This window comes from Patella vulgata, chromosome 4 (genome assembly GCF_932274485.2).
Source record: "Patella vulgata chromosome 4, xgPatVulg1.2, whole genome shotgun sequence".
In the NCBI taxonomy this organism is placed as follows: domain Eukaryota; kingdom Metazoa; phylum Mollusca; class Gastropoda; family Patellidae; genus Patella; species Patella vulgata.
Genome location: NC_065882.2, coordinates 20543220 through 20560960, shown reverse-complemented (window position 1 = coordinate 20560960; position 17741 = coordinate 20543220). Strand labels below are relative to the sequence as shown.

Sequence of the window (17741 nt, the reverse complement as noted above, 5' to 3'; positions counted from 1 at the left end):
TATACTAGTTGCAATATTGGACCTGCGTGATGTATTTCATTGAAATGCACGTGCTGGATAGTGTCTGTATTTTAAGTTGTTTAATGGTCTTGTGCAAGACCTTGCGTAATATATAGATATTGCCCTCATGCTATTGCACTCGTACAACATCAATATATTGCTTAATGTCTCGCACTCGACCATTGAACTACACAGTCATCGCAAAATTACTGTACATAGAGTTATTTAAAGAGAAAGATACCTTTTCCCAATCCAAATATTTTGAATAAAATAATCCACTTGACTGATATATGAAATTTATGTCAATAGTTTGTAACCTTTTATAATCAGTTAAGTAAATGATTATATTAATGAGTAGACATTAAAATACAAGAGTATCTAATGCTTAATTTGATCACTTAATCGTAAATTATACATACAATAATAAAAGCTTTTGGGAAATTATCTTTATGACGTCGTGATTTATGGTCATTATTGATGCATTTTGATCGTTGTCACTCCCATTAGTCTTTCATTACCATCACATTAATAGATACCTTGTTTTCTATGATGCTGTACATTATCCATAGACTAACAACAATTAGTGAAAAAGAATAGATTTGTCAGTTGTAATATCATCTTGTATGATATAATATTGATTAAAAAATGTTATTGTCTACTAATATGTACATGGTATAACCATTAATTATATGAGGTTTGGATTTACTAGGATTATTTATCTTGTCAACAAACAGTTTTGGCTGTTGACATTTGGTGTGTCAAGGGAAATAACTCCTCAATGAATAAACAACAAGAGTCATGTTACTACTTTCTTTAATTTGAAATATTGAAATATTTATTGTGTATTAGATTTAGATTGATTAAAGGTGTAAAAAAACTTACACGCCATGTTCATTGGCGTCACACATGGGGGGGGGGGGGGGTCCGGGGGTTTCCGACCCCCCCCCCCCCCAATTGTTTTTCTGGGGGAGTCTGAATATACTTGGACCCCCCCCCCCCAAAAAAAAAATTTACATAGTAGGCCCAAACTCCTATTTATTTACAACAATTATTAGGATTAGTTAAGATTCTATCTGTATAAAACCTGTACATATCCCAATATGGTTTATACTGCTAAAATAAAACACAGAGATAATCATCCTGGAAACATGTGTGAAGTGAAAAGTACCTGTGTGCCATAAAATTGTGTCTAGTTAGCCTGTCAGTAATATTTTGTTAATTTTTTTTCTGCCACTTATCAGAGTGAATCGCATGTAGGTATCCAAAAACATAACCGCCTAAACCAAATATTTACCGCCCGCTCAGCCAGCAACGTAACCATAATGCTTTTGCACGCGGTGTCTTGGTAGACAACATGGCCACATGGTGTTTGTTTATATTTTTTAGGGGTTTTAAAAAATGGGTTAGGGGTTAGGGTTGCGGACCCCCCCAATATAAATTTCACGGCTACGCCTCTGGCCATGTTCTCTGAGGGTTAGGAAGTAAGTTTTTACTATAAAGGATGGTTTCATGATACCCATGACTTTATTTTGAAAACCACATTTTCATGTGGACCATATTTCATTTCCGATGTCTCTTCCCATGTGTTTCTGACACATGTATTGTACGAAAATCACCTACATAGATTTTGAACCCTCTAGAGTTTACAATTCTTAATCGATTCAGAAAAATGTTGAAATGTATGTTTATTACACAACAATCATGAATTAGTTTCAATTTGGTGGAAACCACTCAGTAACTTCCCATTAAAATAGCCCCTCCCATTAGCAAATATTGACAATGCAGGAAATACAAATACCAAGGTAGAGAACCGTCTAGAGGCCACAGTTTTAGTCGGATTCAGATGAAAGTTAAGATTTATGTTCAGTTTCAAAAGAACTTGGATGACAATTTTAGTCAGATTCAGATGACTTTAATTTTGGTGTGCATCTTACTGCAACTTCTTGGGTTATGGCCCATTCCTTTTACGCAATATGTGTAACAAGTTTGTCGGCTTTCTAGTGTGACAAATTGGGAACATCAGAGCATGAAACCTATCAATTCTCATTGGTCTGTCTGAGATGAACACTATCAACAGTCAGCATTAGTCCCCTTTGTCGAAAACGACAGAGGCTACAGTTTTTAATCGATTATTTTCAAATCCTATTGATATTCATCATTCCATGACCTACAATTCTGGGGTTACCCGCCTTTTTCCAAAAACTTTGTAAACACGATAGAGACTATAATTTCTAACAGGTTTTTCTTTTTTCATATGTGATGAGAAGCATTGGATAATCCTTACAATGAGAGGATGAGCCCTATCAATTTCCATAGTTCTCCGTCCATCTCTTGCAACATGTGAGCATATCTTGTATGGCAATCACTTGTTAATTTGATATATTTAGTTAATTTTCAAGATTTAAATGTTAGCAGACGCACTGGCTTCTGCTGAACTAAGTGTTAATTATCTTTCTAATCAAGACAAATATCATCATTATTATAATGGCATCATGACAAACTAAAATCAGATTAAATCAAAATGTCATTTCAATCCAGATACCATAACATGTAATGAAGAATATATTTAATTAATAATTTCATAATACTAATACAGTCTTCCACTAGGCCTATTGGTTTCTGATGATATCACTTCTGCTCATAAAATCTGTGGAATCTGTGCAATATTTTAAAACCCTTAAAGAGGCATTATCAATCTCATCAAGAAGTAAATGTAATTAATAAATCTGACTCATCTATTTATCAAAATACATTTATAGATTATTATTTTTTTAGCTATTGGTGAATCTCTGAAAAGCACTAATGCCTCTTTATCAAATGTTTTACCGTGGAAAATCTGAATAAGCTTACACTTTTAAAATCTGTGTGAAAAATCTGTAAATTATTAATTTGTCTTTATTGACGGCAATGCTATATACCGGAAAACTACTGGAAACACCTTGTTATACTGAATACCGGAAAACAAACTAAATACCGGAAAACACCCTAAATAGGTAACCCAGAGCCTGGTCCTCTGTTTGCGGGGGGTTAGGATTAGGTTTTTCTTGTGTTTTCCAGAGGACCAGCGGTGGGTTAGGGTTAGTGTTTTCCAGAGGACCAGGCTCCGAGGAAACTATTTAGGATGTTTTCCAGTATTTAGTGTGTTTTCCGGTATTTAGTGTTTTTCCGATGTTTTCCGGTATTTAGTATAACCTGGTGTTTTCCGGTAGTTTTCCAGCATTTTCTGGTGTTTTTTTCTGTGTTTTCCGGTATATAGTATAGCCCTTTATTGACCAATAATAGAATTTTCAAATCAAATAGAAAGTAAAGTATGTTTCTACAGAGGTATCATTTTAGTTTGTCAGTGTTTTAAAAAGCAATAAAATTTGTATTTCAAAAGGACCATCTTTAACAGTAGAGAATCAAACATGGGCATATGTCTACTGGGTGTTGGTGTGTGTTCTAGGAACGCTGATTGGTCTTAGTTTTGCATCTTGTAAATACTGGAGGTAAGTATTTAGAAAATATACTTTCTGGGTTAGGGTATGTCACACTATAATATTTTTTAATTGTTGCAGACTTAAGGAGACCTTTTACAGTGATGCTCTAAATGACTCTTCCCAATTTTTTCTCATCCCTAGCCATTCGAAGAACGAACAGGTCTACCAAATGGGTCTGACCATCTGTCACACTCTATTTTTAATTTTTGATGTGATTTAATTTACTGTCAACAGAAATTATTATAACTGTTGCTAAGTTTCCTGTTGGTCATGTGCTTCTTTGCATGGCAACTTATCTTTTATATTTACTTTTATTTTAGAGATCAGTATCAAAAACCTGAAAACAAACGGAGAAGAAAAGAGAAAGCAGATATTGAAATACGAGGTATGTAATGAGGTGTATAACAAAATTATGTAATAATATTAATAATGTATTTATAGAATTGCTGAAATTCAACACAATATTTGTTGATGCAACCAAACTGCCAGCATGATAGAGAGTAAATGAGAATACACCATGAACAAATATCATGCTAATTCAGGGTTGAACCATGAACACGATTAATATTTTATTTAGCAGTAATATAAGCTGGAAATATATTAGTATTAAATAAATTCATTTGATGAGGTTGTTTGTGTTGCTGAACTACCAGCACGATGTAAAATTTTGCTTACCTAATACACTAAAATGACTAAGAATAAAAAAAAACATTTTGCATCCACATGTTCATTCTGTGATGAAGAAGATGAAAAGTCCATCAATTTGGCAACCCAACAATTTCTCAATCATTTAAAATGCTGAATGAAAAGTTTGGTCTTGCATTTTATACCCCCACATTTTCATGTGGACATATATTGCTGTCGCTTCTATCCGTCAGTCCATAATTTGTTTGTGGACACTCTACAGGTCACAATTGTTAACCGATTTTAACGAAACTTGAAACATAGGTTTATACCCCAATGATCTCAGTTCCTTTCGCTATTGGCATGTATCGGACCATAACTTCATGAATCATGGTTCCTGATTGTACGAAAAATCATGTTTTTAGCTTGTGGACCCTCTAGGTCACTGTTATTATCCGATTTTGATGAACCTAAAATGTATGTTTATAACCCAAAGATCTCAGTTCCTTTCATTATTCGCACATGTCAGACTTTCACTTCCTGGACTATGGCCCCGTAAAAATGACTGCTCCCCTTTACGCAAAGAGTGTTAAAGCATGTAATACCAAGAGTATCTTGCATGGTAACAACTTGTTTTTTTCACCTTCCACACAAGGTACTGAAAAGTAGCCTACACCTTTGTGGATTCATCAAAGTACGACTGCGATTCATTAGCACGAAGTATATTTTTTATTATGCTGTGGGATGCTGTATGTAGGAAGGTACCAGACCCACTACAGATTCTTGTGGAACACATCTCAAACAGATTTGCTGTCTATGACAACTTACTGTGTTCTTAACCATTTCAAGTGGTTTTTCTTTCACATGAATATATGGGAGGTAAACTAAGCCTCATAGTTAGATGTCATTAGTAATTAACAAAGTTGAGCCTCCATTTTTTTTTACATTATTTTTTAAGCAAACTGCTATATCTGGGCTCATTAACATTTTAAACCAAGCAAAAATTTTACACTTTACAGTGATCTAATAATATGAACATGCTTATCGTCATTTGATGGTTGGATAGCTGAATGGTTAGCGTGCGCGCGCTGTATCATAAAGTCTGTCATTGAGTCGACTGGCGTGGTTTTGAATCCATGGTTGTACATGGCAAGGAGTGGGGTCGCCTGTCCAACCTCGTGGGTTTTCTCCGGGTGCTCCGGTTTCCTCCCACTGCTAAAGACCCCTACGTGCAAGCGAATTATGTAAATAAAATCAAACCATATGTTAGTCCCAAAATGACCTAGTTTGTGTCGAGTGGACGTTAAACCCCATTTCTCTCTCTCTCTCTATATATTTTTTTTCTTATCAGAAGGGATTGGCAAAGTCAGATTGCTTCTTTAGCCATTACCAACTGATATGTGAGGAAACTTTGTGACATAAAGTGTAACATTGTCTTGTCTACTTCAGGCTAATGTTTTATGCGATATGTTGTATGCCAGTACCTTGATTTAATTAATTATAAAGTAGGACATTGTTATATAAAGGACATAACATTTCTTATGTGACTTATTGAGGAATAATTGAAATTCGGCATTAGGGGCAGCAGACTTTGCATAGGCTTACTAATGGGTTCCATAATAATTCACAGCAATAGCATTGACAATGTATGTCCTTTTAGATTTGACACCATAAAACCATACTGAATAATATTCTACAAATATATGAAAGTTAATAGCAGAAAAAAACAGAATTGTATTTAATGGATCCTGAGACAGCCTATAATTTCCTGACAGAGGATGAGGATGTACAGAGTACCGCTAGTTAATTAGCCCACTATTACACTTCCTTTTTGCAGTGCATACTTTTTTTTTAACTGACTGAAATCGGATACAAGACAGCCTTTTATGCATGTATCATTCTTCTGTTCAGCACGAAGTGTGATTTTACTCATTAACCTGATGGACTATCAGCTTTTGTAATACTTTCTGATCTCTGTCTTGTCATCCGTCCTCCTTCCGGTTGTCATCCATCACACTTCCGGTTTTTTGTCCAGCAAAGGGAAGGGCCTGGTAGGCACCTTGGATTAATGTCATATTTGACATGATTGTTGACTGGGTTCTGCTTATTCATAATTTGTTCATATGAAGCTTTTGGCCCCTAGGCAGGAGAACTGTAAAAGGGCAGTTTTATACAGTATGGACTTAGACATCTTAATGGGTGGTTTTATTTTCAGATTTGTTGTCCCCATACTTTTGGAGAAAACAGGGTAGTATTATAATAGGTTCCTCGGTCTTTCTGTCTATCACACCTTCTGGAACACAATAACTCTGCTACTAATTGGTTAGTCCCAAAATGACCTAGTTTTTGTCGAATGGACGTTAAACCCCGTTTCTCCTCCTCTCTCGCTTGTAATTGAGGTAGGATGTCCATCAGGTGAATGTTTCGACAATAATGAGCACTTTCTGCTTAGGCTAAGTTATTTGATTTGTCGATGCGTTGGAACACAAAAAGTTTGATTCTAATTGAGTGAGACTGATAACACTTTTTTGACTTTGGAATATGATTACTTTGATCCTACTTGAGAGTGATGAAACTTGATGGGGTTGAGGAGGGGAATATCAGCCTGACTGTTGGATCTTTCAGTTTGAGTTGGTTTGTTAGCTTAATGCTGGTTTTTGTATTTGCTTCACAAATAGGTTTAAAATTAAAAGTTATGACACATGTCTAGTTTTATGCATATTTTCATATCCGTTGTATTTAAGTGTGGGCCTAAAGTTATATAAAGTGTCATTTATTGATCTTTTTTGCAATATTGTTTTGTAGTCATATGGAAATTGTTTAGCATAAATAAATTTACCCACTCTTATAGGGCAGTGGCAACTTGAATTGGCAAATGTAAACATTTTTATATTTTCTTGTAAATTACTTGAAGGATTTCAACAAAACTGGTAGGAATGTTCTTGATTTTGGACTTATTTAAATATGTTCAAATAAATCGAAAGAAAAGGAAATGACTTTAACATCTCGTCCACACAATACTTTGGTCATTTTGAAACTATTATTACTTTTATTTTTATTGCTACATTTACAAATCCAATGGGAAAAATTTTGCCTAGACATTGTTTCTACCTTCTCTTGTTCGAAATAGTTTAGGTTATAGGCTAAACATCACGCTAACATGCTTTGTTTTATAAATTAAAACTGATAACATGTGCAAGTTCCTTTTAGTTTAAGGCTTCATGCTAAGGGTTGTTCTCGTGTGGACACTAGGAAATTAATATTCACATCACTAATTATTTAAGCTGTCATTCACCTATGAAGGTGTGATTTAATGATTTAACAGTTGAATGTTTTTAACAAGCTGTGAAATTGTTCTGTACATTGTAAGACTGAAATATACTCTTCAAAAAAAGTAGGGGATATTCAGAAACAATACAAAACTGCGGAAATGCACTGCTGTTTTTATTAGAGGTAACCAGTGTATGTTAATAACAGGCCAATTGCTTACACATGAACATAAACAGTTCATATGGGCGGCTTATCTGACAGCCCCATTTCACTCGCAAAGAGACACACTGTCAAAAGTGAAAATGGACGTTTTTGATTTTTGTCTTAATAATGAGTAATTGCTCCACCAATCCTCAGACATTCAGCAATTCGTCGTGGCATGCTCCTAATCAACCGTCTAATCACGATTTAGGGCAATCTGACCCACTCCTCTTGCAGTACCACGGCCAATTCTTGCAGTGTTGTCGGTCGACGTTGATATCGACGAACACATCTCCTGATCAAATTAAACGTAACACACTAAAGCAATGATACGCTAAACAGTAAATCTTATGCAAGAACCGATAGGAAAGCAAACATGGATAGGATAAACCAGCAAGCGGCAGTTTTCAACAACCCTTCCTTGAAGTGTCAAATTTGACAAAGAACCCCTCCCACATGTATGGCGCTATTGCGTGTCGCATGTGCAGGTCAGTGGTTCTGTTGGGACGATAAGTTCTTCATCTGTGAACATACTCTCAAAGCATGTCAAGTGTCCATAACTATTTATCATATCACAACCTGCATAGGTATTTGCATTTCAATATCCCCTACTTTTTTTGAAGAGTATATAACAGTTGTGTGACCAGAGGACAGAGCTGTATTGTACGTGTCCATACTCTTGTAACTTTTCTCAGTTAACCTTTTGCTTTCTAGTTAAATTCTGCCCCTTATTTAGACTTCAATTTCATGCGTGTCATTTAATTTTACAGCCCATTACAAGGAGGACTACTTCAGCTTTTGGCCATGTTGACTCATTAAAATGGTAAATTGGGTGGCATAGAAACATTAAACATACATTATGCAAGAGCTAAATCTGCCTATTACAGGTCTTTCTTTAGGCCTGAAATGTTACCTAAATTATTGATTAGACATTAATTAACTTATCCAGACCATAAGCAATTCTCCATGTGATGGCTAGCCTGCGATATTAACTGGATTAGGATCCGATTTGTTGCTCAACTTTCATTCATGATTAAATCATGAAATGGATAATCGAGACTATGTTTTTTTTATCGTACTGACTTTAGTAATGATGATCGAGTCTAGGCCGAAAATTCAATCCCTAAATTCTCAGTTCAGAGTGGATCAAATTTGACTGAAATTTTCAGCAAATACCCATTACATTATCTAGTTTTTAACTATCATAGTGAGAACTGCCAGCCCGTTATCTAATCTCCCATAATGTATCTTTAATTAAGATAATAAATATGATGCAGATACCTAGACAAAAAAAAATTTCCATACATCTAGGTAATTAGGGTTTCACACTGCGTAGCCAGTGTGAAACACTATTGTTTTTGTTCGGATTATTATTCTTATTATTATTCTTATTATTATTATTTTTTCATTTGAGCATATCTCAGAAACTACTTGTCGGATCGATTCGATGTCTTCGGTTTTACTGTGAAAGTGGGTTTGACTTAAATTTTAAAGCTATTTCCAACGTTCTGCGACAATGCGAAATGTCCGAAATCACTGAAGTTGTCGTTTTTCGATATTTTGCCGTAATGTTATCAATAATTGTCGGATTGTAATATTTGATACATTTTGACATAGCCAGAGACAAGCCACATAGCTAAGGTTCTTTGGATTTTTTATTTTCGACGAATCTTCGGAGATATTAGGCGCCAAATTTTGAAAATTTAAATTTTTACGAACTTTTTTATTAATGAATATTTTTATGTAGTATTTTACCAATGGCCCCCATTGGCTAATTCAGTTTTTCAGTCCTGGATTAATTATTTATTGTTCGATTTGTATAAAACAAAGTTCATATGTTCCGCGGTCCAAAATATCATTTTTTTTGTTACCGGTACATTTTCCTTTCGGCAACGGAAGTGACGTAAATTTAGCAAAAACTGCAATTTTGAGAGTTCGGTACCACTTTTTGAAAGCAAATATTATTTTTTTCAAATCTGGTATGACTGAAAGGGTGTGCCCTGTTAAGGCGCAGAAATCATCGCGCTCAGTTTTTTTAATCTTTATTTCGTTTTCGGATCATTTCGATTTAAAAGCGAAAAAAGGTGAAAAAATGAGCTATTCACAACCCATTCAGGCTTTTCATATTTTAATATATTTTTTCGAAACTAGTAGCAATAATCCATACGAAGAGAATGTATGTGAAAATTAGTTTGTAATATGAGCAGTTGCCGAGAAATGGGCAATTTTGCATGAGTCACCCTTTACGCTAGTTTGCCTGTAAAGGAGTCAATTATTATTCGATTTTCATAAAAGTGACACCATTTGATGCGTAATGTCAATTTTAACAAGGTCAAACCAATTTAACATTTCCAATGTCACCGGAAATGACGTAATTTGGGCAAAAATTGTATTTATAGCCTTCAAAACCAGTATTTTATTCAAATGAGTCGTATTTGTTATTTGTTTAAAATTTTGATATTTGGTACCAATCAACCAATAGAATGAACCCATACGATCATATAGGTATCACAAAATGGTTTCTAACTTGTTCAGTTGCGGAGAAATAAACGATTTTCAACAGGTAACTTTTCAAGGTTTTTGGTCCATAAAAGTGTCAATTATTATTCGATTTTCGTAAAATTTTCACCGTGTGATACCTAATGCCATTTACGATTTCATACAAGTAATTTAAGATTTTCATTATCACCAGAAGTAATGTCATTTTGGCAAAAACTGTATTTTTAGCTTTCAAAACAGATATTTTATTCAAATGAGTCTAATTTGTAATGTTTTTAAAATTATGATATTTGATTCCAATCAACAAATAGATTGAACCCATACAATCGTACAGATACCAAAAAATGGTTTCTAGAAATAGACGATTTTGGTCTATAAAAGTGGCAATTATTGTTCGATTTACATAAAATTAACTCCATGTGATGCCTTATGCCATTTCTGATTTCATAAAACTAATTTAACATTTTCATTATCAACGGAAGTAATGTAATTTTGTCAGTATCACTTACATGTAACAAATGTATACAATGAATTGATATTGCTGGATTTGGTTGATTCTGTGTACATTTTATTTGATGTGTGCAATGCTTATATGGAAACCTGTTTAATGGTTTCATCGGTACCGGAAGTGAAATATGTTCAAGGGTAACGGGGCACCGGTGAAACCCGTCATTACTGCGTCGCAGTTCTAGTTCATATATTAGATTTACTTATTTTGCTCAGCAGTGTTCATCGATGGTAAATAATTTTATTTTATTTATTCTTGCAGTGTAGAGTGTGTTTCTTCTAATTGTTGTGGCTATTCCACCATTGTCATCTCCACCAGACAAAATAAATTTCCATACATTTAGGTCATTCATTTATTATATATACATATTTTGCTCAGTGTTCATCAAGGGCAAATAAAATACTTTGTTTTATTTATCCTTTGTGGTGTTGAGTGTGTTTGTTCTAATTGTTGTGGCTACTCCACTATTGTCATCTTGACCAGACAAAATAAATTTCTATACATCTAGGTCGTTCATTTATATATTAGATATGCTTAATTTGTTCAACGATGGCAAATAAAATACTTTATTTTATTTATCCTTGCAGTGTAGAGTGTATTTGTTCTAATTGTTGTGTCTATTCCACCATTTTCTAAATGTCACAGCTGTATCCTAACTAATAACAATAAATATTTGATGACAGTACATCACCATGAAATTATTGCAATTCAACAATCTATCCACTTGGCTTTATGACTGATGGATTTGTAATGGAAGTGTATTGGAAATAATATTTGAACAATGTTCGAGTTTGTTATTTGTTAATCGAGGTGCATTAATTCATTACCATGTTTTAGCTTTGTTCAAGAGCTCGATTTATTAAAATGTGTAAAGCTGTCAATAACTCGGGGATTATAGAATTAATGAACTAGCACCATGAGATCTAATTGACTTGCTGATTGGATTCCAAGGCAATTATCATATCATTGATATAATAGTAACTGTCCAACTAGAATATATTAACTTAAATGTTAAAAACTCTTTAATATAATAAGTGGATATATTCATTTTAATATTTTCTGTCTCTCTCTCCAGAGAGTGTCGCCAACGCAAGCCTTGGAATCCCATTCTTTAGAATGTCAACAAAAAATTTACTGTATAATTCTGATGGATAACATATTTCTATATTTATTTATGGATAACATATTTACTTATGGATAACATATTTCTATATTTACTTATGGATAATGGATAACATACTTCTGTATTCAATTATACTCAGCCAAATTAAAAACTTGACACTGATGAATTTCAACAAATTTTTTTTTCTGGTAAGTCAAATAAATTTTAAAGTGTTTCTAACGATAGTAAGTAGTAAGAAGCCTTTAATTTCATAAAATTGTAAAGTCACGTGGATCACGTGACTTTTGAGCATATAAAGATGAAAAACATGCGCAAACACAAACTCGTGAGGTCAATCGATGCAAGTTTGCTTAAACTGAACACGCACACGTAACTTGAACTGAAAAAACAAATTAAAATTGTTATTTTCATCTTTGTTAGAAAATGCTGCGCCTTTCAAATGTAGAACGTCTACGTGCTATAGGTAGGCTCTATGCTGGTCAGTCTGTGGTCACTGTTGCAAGAGCCTTTAATTGTTCACGCCAGACAATAATTAATCTTAGAATGAGAGTGCTTCAAACTGGAACTATTGCCGACCGCCCAAGGGCGGGAGCGCCATGTGAGACGTCACTCCAGGAAGATCAAGCAATACGATTACGTCATCTTAGAAACAGATTTGTCACTGCAACCTCCACAAGTAGAGAGATGTTTGGTGGAAGGGTAACTGCACAAACTGTTCGAAATCGCTTGCAGGCTGCTGGTCTTCGAGCTCAGAGGCCCTTTAATGGACCAATATTGACACCTCTTCATCGCCGTAACCGACTTGTGTGGGCCACAAGACACATAAGATTTACTCAAAGACAGTGGAATTCGATTGTCTTTAGTGACGAATCTCGATTCACTTTGAGATTTGCAGATGGCAGGGTCCGAGTGTACCGCAGACGAGGTGAACGTTACGCTCAAGTATGCGTCAGAGAAGTTGACCGATTTGGTGGCGGCAGCGTCATGGTTTGGGGTTCTTTTTGTGCACATGGACGTTCTTCTCTTGTTGTCGTCCAAGGGAACTTAAATGCTGTCCAGTACAGGGATCAGATTTTGCAACCTGTTCTTCTTCCGTTTATGCAGAGACATGGGCCTGGACTAACGTTTCAACAAGACAATGCTCTACCCCATACAGCAATTGCTACCCAGAATTTTTTAAGAAATGCCGGTGTTCAAGTCCTGGATTGGCCGTCGCTTAGCCCCGACCTTAATCCTATTGAACACATCTGGGACGAACTGGGTCGACGTGTTCGTCAGCAAGTGAATCCACCACTGACGTTGCAGGACCTTCAACATGCTCTTGCTGAGCAGTGGCGACATCTTCCTCGGGTAGTGTTTACTAATGTTCTGAGATCCATGAGAAGACGTTGTGTGGCAGTACGAGACGCTAGAGGAGGCCACAACCGTTACTAAACACTTTATTCCGATTGTTCTCCAAGTCTGTGAATTTCATTTTGGGGGGTACTGTGACATCACAAACGTTATCAATGTCAAGGACTTTCGGCGAGACGTATTCTTGCTTTCGGTTGATGTCAAGGTCGCCTGTGCACAACATAACACTAAAATAGTTGCCTTGAACCAGATATTAAAAATCTAGTCCCAAAAATCCTGAGTGTCAAGTTTTTAATTTGGCTGAGTATATGTGGTTTGAATGTTTTCCTTTTGATGAGGTAAGAAAACTTTAGAATGTTGAGTAAAAGTAAAAGTATGTTATCCATAAGAATGGTTATAATTTTGGTACAATCTCCGATTAGCGATTGTAGTTAACAGATTCACGATCCATCCAATACCTCGATCAGACAAATCTACCCAACAACCAATTTAATAATATATACCATTGATAAAATGATATTGGGACAAATGAGTATAAGTACAACTATAACAGCATTGATCAGCATCAGTGTACAGAACTACTCACGGTATTTAGTCCAATTTATCAGTATTCTTTTGAAGTCTTTTTTGCTCTCTGTGCTTCTAATGTAAAATAGAGAGAGAGAGATAATTTCTAGCAAAACAGCACAAAATGGCAATAAGTCGAGAACACAGACACAACAAACGTTGAGTTCTGTACAAAGTGCCAAGAAAGTTCTGCCCTCAGACTGGTCTGGTCTGGCTTATATAGTTTCCGGAAATTTTAAAACTTTCTGGAACATTTGCTACAACTTTTTAGAACTTTTCAACTTTTTCTGAAACCCTCCAGAACCTTTCAATTATTCTAAACACTGCTTCTAGAAGTTTCCATGGTTTCTAGAAGTTTCCAAATGACGATTTTAGAAAGTTTGATTGCCTAAACGGTTATAAACTATAGATTTCGATGAATTATCATGACCTACATCACAATTTATATATTCAACTTCTAAATGCCTGTAAAAGGAAAATCTGTAACAGTCATGAATTTGTGCTTTCTGCCCTGGAGAACAAAACCCTGAAACAAATAAACAAACACAAAATGTAAAAATGTTATTTATTAAAAGATCATTGAAGCATTGGTTCTGACAGTAATTAAATACCATAATTAAATCTAGGTCATTCATTTATTAGATATACTTATTTTGCATTTAAGATATGTGCTTATTAAAACTATTAAGCAATTACCCGAAGAACCTCATCTGAGGATCAAATAATCATTGGGCTGAACCGAAATCCATCTATCCGGCCAGACACAGCACCAATCAGGCCCTGATTGTGCTGTCGTGCCCAATATTTATATCTCTGTCACATTCACATTGGCATTTAGGTTGTCTGGTTAGTACACCAGACTCACAGCCAAAAACAATACTAGACTTTCACAGTACATAATTAATCTGAAAATTAACCAGTAGATTTAATTTTGATCTTCACCTAATTTGTATTGATAACACATCTTTATCTACAATGTCAATTTATGAATGCGGCTAAATGAAACGCAGGGTCAAAAAATCAAATCATAACGGGGCAAAAATTTAAATTCTGTAGTCTAGGACTCTTTAAAATAAAGTCTGAGATCTTTAACTTTGAAGTTGATGTACACCATGACAATAATTTTCTAAAAACAAAACACAATTGAAAATTACAGACACAAAGGAATACTCCATAGCAAGCAAAAAAAGCAAATTTCATACATTTCTGATAGCTTCATATTTTGATCATAACTTAATGCTTATAAGCTTGTCTTTTAAAAAATATTGCGGACCCCCAGTGTATTACAAAAAGTTGGCTTATATAGTCACTCATATGTCATAATGCCATAGCATTGTGAAAATGTTAAATCAGATTTCCTCAAGACAATCAAATGACATGGAACAAGGAAATTTGGAATATCTAAAGTGATTATTTCAAATATCAAAAGTGATTATTTTACTTCGTGTAACATAAAGAATAAATAAATAAATGACAATTATGATTACATGACTTCAGTCACTGCACACAATATCACCACCATTAACCAGAAAAAAATCTGTAAGCTACATGTAAAACAAAAACCTTGTAGAATTGTATAAACTGACAGAGATATGTCGAAAATTGGCCAAATATCAATTTCTCACAAAAAATTATAGTGGTTAACATGTGTTTATATCAAAGCGTTTGACAATAAGAAAAAAAAAATAGAAAAGATAGAAGCCATGCTAAAAGACCTGTGTGAATCACCTTGCAGGTCATCGATCTTGCAACATCATCACTTTTATGTTATTCCTCATAGTAACTACATGGTATGGCAAACAGTTTCATTATTATGCTGTTCATCATTATTTGATCTGTCAAGTACAGAACTAAGGTAGTGACCCATGCCACTATAATAAGCATAAAATCTGAACTAAATCATGCATACAGTATATTTCACCTACATATACCGGTAGGTACCATTATTATTAAAGCCACTAGTCGTCATTTACATTTTTCAGAAAAAAATATAGTTTTACCCAGCTTAATCCATGCTAAAATGTACTCTGATTGATTATTTAATATGTAATTAAGAAAAAACCAAATATCAATGTTAAGTAACATCCCGGCTTTGATTCAGCCAGGTTAAAAAGAAGACCATCAAAGATTTTTGCAAACATTGTCGGTGGCGCTGACTTGCGTTGATGATTTCCCGTTTGAAATTACTGTTAAAAGAATAGCTGACAAGTTTATTGATTTCTTGATCAACAAGTAAAAATCAACTCTTTGTAATTAGAATAGGTAACATCATTGCTTGTTTTTTTTTTCCATCCCATCAACCGACATCAAGTGGAATCCATGAATTGTTAAAAGGAAATCAAGGTAGATTAAGTAGTCAATTAGGGCAGATTAAGTAGGAAATCAGGATAGGTGTATAACACTATAATTGAGTTCTGATCACAGAATTAATCCTGCCTATTATCACAATAATCGAGATTAGTAATAGTGATACCCTCAGTACAGTTAATATTTTAGGATTCTTAAAATTTTGAATATGATTAACTATATCTTGATGTCCAGTTGGGCGTATTGCCGTTGGACATTTGCCAATCCATGTAGGACATGTCTGGTAAATATTTCCGAACAACATCTCTGGGTTGCTCTTACCTTGTATTTTTAGTTTCCCTATGTAGTAATGTTGAAATAGAATACCCATGGCTTCAAATGAAACTTTTCCTACAAAAGAAAATTGAAATCTAATTTATCAAACCATTTTCTTGAGCTGACTGTGTATCTGAGTGAAAAATACTTTTAATACTAATGTAATTAATGTCTTTTGTCAGGAAGTCAAATTTATTCCTTAATAAGTTAAATTAACATTCAAATCTGATTTTTAGTTGTCAAGCTAGGTGATATCCATATATCTTTTGTCACTTCCAATGGAATCAATTATACCATTTAGATGTAACCAGTTACAAGCAGACATTTCATTTAAATTGGAGTCTGATGTTTGATATCTTTCTTGTTTTTTGCAATCTGTGTTATAATGGAAGCAAGTCAACTTATCAGACAGTATTAATAAAACTTTGTACTTAATGTCTTGTTTATTAATAAATGACTTTTTGTCTTCGTTATCTTCTGTTAACATGCAATATATCTAGAGGTCTAAGTTGATATATTATACACCAAATGAAATGGGATTTTAATGTCTAACTTTTCTGCTCTTTGACTAATGAAGATGTGCTATGATGTAAATTGTAAGATGATGTTATACATTTAGTTAGGTGGACTTTCACACAGATTTTGAGGTATTTAAAACGTATAAATATGTATATTATTGTCATATTTCGATTAATAATTTTTCAGTGTTTTTTTTTTTACCATGTTTTAATAGTACTGTCGATCTCTCAATTAGTTACTTAGTCGAGTTTTATTTTATATATTTTCAGATAAAAAAATACTTCAATACTTTTTCAGTCAGCTATGCCTGTTATTGTTTCATTCCTTCAATGAATCACCTTTTGTTGATCTGATTAAAGATTATACTGAAATTAAAGTGAAAAGCCTTTGCTTTGTTTGCCAGTTAACCAACATTGCCATCTCAATGGTGCCCACCTGCTGGCAACTCCCAATCATAAATATTGCACAGACAGTGGCACTACAGCCTACTCTTTTATTTCGAATTCCAACTGTCAAAGGTTCTTTTACATGCATGGGAACTCAGTTTTTCATCCTATCCGAAAACAATATGTTGTGCCTTGCCAGGCCTTCCATCCTACACCACTGACAATGGGGAACCATGCCGGAAAATCCTGATGAACTTTCTCAGCCAACATAGTGATTGTACACGGATCCTCCAGGTTAACGAACCAACGTCATACTAACAGAGCCACAGCAGCTCTTATACGTCTATTGAACCTAAACTTCATGACATTATACCTGTGTAAATTGTTGTATCACAGACAAATTATATTTACAATAGACAGATGGCTGTATCTTATTATAGATATCTAGTACAAGTCTTGCAAGGCAGGACAATTTACCCAATACCACCCAATACTACCCAATACTAATTAATAAATACTACCACATACTAACTCAATATTGTGAATAATAAAAATAATACTTTAATTATGTAAAAAAAAAAAAATTAATT

At 34.3% G+C, this 17741-nt stretch overlaps 1 protein-coding gene and 1 long non-coding RNA gene across 2 annotated transcripts in view; one reads left to right on the top strand and one right to left on the bottom strand.

Annotated features, from left to right (window-relative positions):
- LOC126818484 (receptor-type tyrosine-protein phosphatase kappa) overlaps positions 1-17741 on the top strand; it is a 101463-nt gene that overhangs the window by 32131 nt on the left and 51591 nt on the right. The window contains exons 3-4 of the mRNA XM_056100456.1: positions 3380-3488; positions 3800-3864. Of these exons, the coding sequence (XP_055956431.1) occupies positions 3380-3488; positions 3800-3864 (174 nt within the window). The remainder of the gene's footprint in view (positions 1-3379; positions 3489-3799; positions 3865-17741) is intronic.
- The window catches only part of LOC126818498 (uncharacterized), a 28943-nt gene continuing 25339 nt past the window's right edge, over positions 14138-17741 (bottom strand). The window contains exons 2-3 of the long non-coding RNA XR_007679245.2: positions 16253-16321; positions 14138-14150 (exon numbers count right to left, since the gene is read on the bottom strand). This is a non-coding gene — a long non-coding RNA (uncharacterized LOC126818498). The remainder of the gene's footprint in view (positions 14151-16252; positions 16322-17741) is intronic.